Here is a 3,313-nt window from a genome sequence, read left to right on the forward strand (position 1 = left end):
GAGAGAGAGCCCGAGAAAGCACCAGGAGAGCCAGGGGCCCGGACGGACCCGCGGACCCGAGAGCCAGGGGCCCGAACGGACCCGCGGACCCGAGAGCCAGAGGCCCGGACGGACCCGCGGACCCGCACACACGCGCTCGAGGGCCGGGGTGGGGCGGGGCAGGAAGCCATCTGAAGGAGAAACCCACAGACCCCAACGAAGCTCACGGCAGACCAGGCGGGAGAAACAGGGCGCACACGCAGCCCCTCGCAGTCCAACTGCAGCATGTTCAAAGTGCTGGGGACGAAGGGGACGGCCACGATGCTCCACCCAGCAAAGATGCTCCAGAAAGCACGTGAAACAAAGCCGGACGGAGCTCAGTGGCAGCAGAGCCACAGCGAGAATGGAAAAGCCGGCCTTCGGGCAAAAGTCCCGACCCACGTGAGGATGGGAGCCCCCAGACAGCAGCTTTGTGGGTCTCCCTGGGCCAAGCCCATGTGCCACCTGCCCACTGACAGGGACAACGCCAGCAGAGAGCCTGGGATGGCCCCACCCTGACAACCCCCGCCAGGCCTTCCCCGCTCCACCCAGCACTACCAGGAGACACGCAGACCCATGGGAACAAGGGTGGAGGAGGCTGCCTGGCGTGGCAGGAGCCCAGGCTCACCTGGCCCCAACGACGGACTCGCGGGCATCCCTGGAGGTCGAGTAGTCTGTGCCGTAGAAGTTGAGCCCCAGCAGGATCTTGCTCCGCCACTTGGCCTTGGGGTCCAGGACCTGGACACAGGCTCGCACCCAGGACAGCGGTGCATTGGGGCCAGGCCTGCAGGGCAGAGCAGGAGTGGTTTTCGGCAGCAGGCAAAGGCCTCGGGCTGTCCACTGCGGCCCCCCAGACTGGGGCAGGGATCTGCGCGCACAGTGAAGGGGACAGCGGTGGGCGTCCTGTGGTGTCTCCCCGCCAGACGCTCGTGTCTGCTTCAGCTGGGCCCTCCTCAGGGAGCAGGCGGCCCAGGTCCAGGCCCGAAACCCCCCGAGGCAGCGACCCTCACCCATAGGAGCACTGTCGCCCAGGCAATGAGGCAGGCCCAGCACCAATGACTGCCCTCTAGAGTCCAGGCCCTGGAGGCATGGCTAGACACCCCAGGATGGCATTCCCACGAGGGCTACCCACTGCCCTCTGTCACATGCTCCTAAAATAAAAAGACTGCCCAACGCAAGGCCAATCGTGGGTGTCGGGGAAGAGATGGGGCCTTCTATGTCCTCAGCACTGAAAACTGCCAGCAGTGTGGCCCTGAGCACGCCTGAGTATCCAGTGTCCAGGCCCGGAGGCAGCAGGCATTTCTGCACCAAGCTAGAGCCCGCAGGTCCCCCAGTCCCCACTCACTGCTGCACTGCGGGGTAGTCGTAAGTCATGAGGCTGAAGCCGTCCAGCACGGGGGCCAGCTGCTCAAACTCCTTGTGCGTGAACACGCCGAGCTGCTCAGTCCTGCAGGAGACAAACACAGCCACCACGGCCCCTCACGCACCCTGCGGCCCTCAGCCCGTCTGTCTCCAGCTGACGCCTGGGCCCAACTGAGGGCAGAGCAGTGGGCTGGGGCGCCCCAGGCCCACACCCCTCTTGCTGCACTCCAGGACCTCAGGTTACTCCCTGGAAAGGACTTGGCACCTGGTGTGCTCAGGGCCACGTGCCAGGAGCATGGGTGGAGCTGCGAGGTTCACCAGGGGCCTCTGGGCCCTACCCCTCCCTGAGGCTGTGGCCCTCTGGCCCTGGGCTCCTGCTTTGCCCTCCTCCAGGACCCCAACTGGCCATGGTTCTCGTCCTTGCGCCCCACCATGGAGTGGCCCGCACCTGCTGGAAACCTTGCATGGTTCTGAGTGTCCTCTCCCCACGCCAAGTGTCCCCTACGCCCTCCCCAACGTAACCCATCCACGTGGTCTACCCTCCACCTTCCTCCCCCACATAACATGAACCTGCCTGCGGTCCCCACTGACCCTGACATGCTGCCTGTCAGGTGAACCCCAAGTGCTGCCCCGACTGGTCCATGGCCACCGCCCGCAGCGCAGCCCCCACAGTGGCCCTGGTGGGGACCCAGCCAGTGACAGGCAGAAGGCCCACCCACTATCAGGGCACCCATATCTGCTCCCAACAGGCCCAGTCACCCAGGCCCCCAGCTGTCACCTGTCCCTCTGTGGCTGTCCCACTCAGCACGAGTCCACCTGCCCCGCAAGGATCAGAGTGAAACCGCCGGCCTGCAGGCCTCTCAGCCCCCCACACCCAGGCCTGCACCCTGTCCACACACACCGCGTCGCTCCACGCCTGTCCCACACCCATAGCCGACCTGTGCCCACTGCCCCCTTGGAGCCCCCAACACTGGTTGCAGGCCATCCCTGGCCCCCAGAAGGATCCCCACCCTACTCATCACCTTCCTGACCATGGGATGACTGCCTGCCTGAGGCTGCAGGAAACCCCAGGGGCGGCTGGAGGAAGTTGGGGGGGACGGCGCAGCCCATATCAGGGTGGACATCTGCCGGCAAGGACACCCGAGATGGCACCAGCAGCAAGGACAGCGAGCCAGGGCTGGGCTCGGCAGATCCAGGAGGAAACTGCCGTCCTGTTGGGAGCTCAGCTCCCTGAGGCTCAGCAAGGAGCCGCGAGGCCCCCGGGGCCAGAAGCTGGGAGGCGTGGCCGGAGGCAGTGGCGAGGGTGACTGGCTCTAAGCCAGCTCAGCGCTGGCATCTCCGGTCGTGCACGAAGCTGAGCAAGAGCTCCAGGAGCACCGGACAACACAGCTCCATCAGGGCAGGCTGTGACCTTGAGAGCAGGGATCAAGGTCAGCACCGGTGGGAGGGCCCCAGACACAGTGCAAAGCAGACAATGGCGCCTGTCCCTGCCGACCCCTCCGACTGAGACTGCTCCCGGGGTTCCAGGCAGACTGTGGGATGGGACCTGCCGCTGCAGGAAATGCGGCAGTGCTGGCTGGGCTCCTCCACGGGGGCCGACTGTGCGGACTGGCAAAGGTGCCCGCAATAAGGCCAACTCCCGGGGTGCCCGCAATAAGGCCAACTCCCCCAACCTCTGTGGCGCCAGGGACCGGTGCTCCTTTGAGAATCTAGTGCCTGATGATCTGAGGTGGGGCTGAGGTGGAGATGCTGGCTGCTCACTCCCCCGCTGCTCACCTCCTGCTGTGGGGCCCAGCTCCTAACTGGCCGCAGACCAATACCAGCCTGGGGGATGGGGACGCCTGCACTCGTGGACAACCTGTGCCAGGAAGGGGGCTGCCGGCGGTAACCCTGGTTCCAGCAGGAGCACTGGGCAGCCCCAGCCTGGGAGCTG

General features: G+C 65.9%; 1 protein-coding gene across 1 annotated transcript in view; it reads right to left on the reverse strand.

Annotated features, from left to right (window-relative positions):
• Window positions 1-3,313, reverse strand: part of CHID1 (chitinase domain containing 1) — a 16,656-nt gene that overhangs the window by 2,883 nt on the left and 10,460 nt on the right. The window contains exons 8-9 of the mRNA XM_011380818.2: window positions 1,364-1,465; window positions 647-802 (exon numbers count right to left, since the gene is read on the reverse strand). Of these exons, the coding sequence (XP_011379120.2) occupies window positions 647-802; window positions 1,364-1,465 (258 nt within the window). The remainder of the gene's footprint in view (window positions 1-646; window positions 803-1,363; window positions 1,466-3,313) is intronic.

This window comes from Pteropus vampyrus, unplaced genomic scaffold (genome assembly GCF_000151845.1).
Source record: "Pteropus vampyrus isolate Shadow unplaced genomic scaffold, Pvam_2.0 Scaffold405, whole genome shotgun sequence".
NCBI classification, from domain to species: domain Eukaryota; kingdom Metazoa; phylum Chordata; class Mammalia; order Chiroptera; family Pteropodidae; genus Pteropus; species Pteropus vampyrus.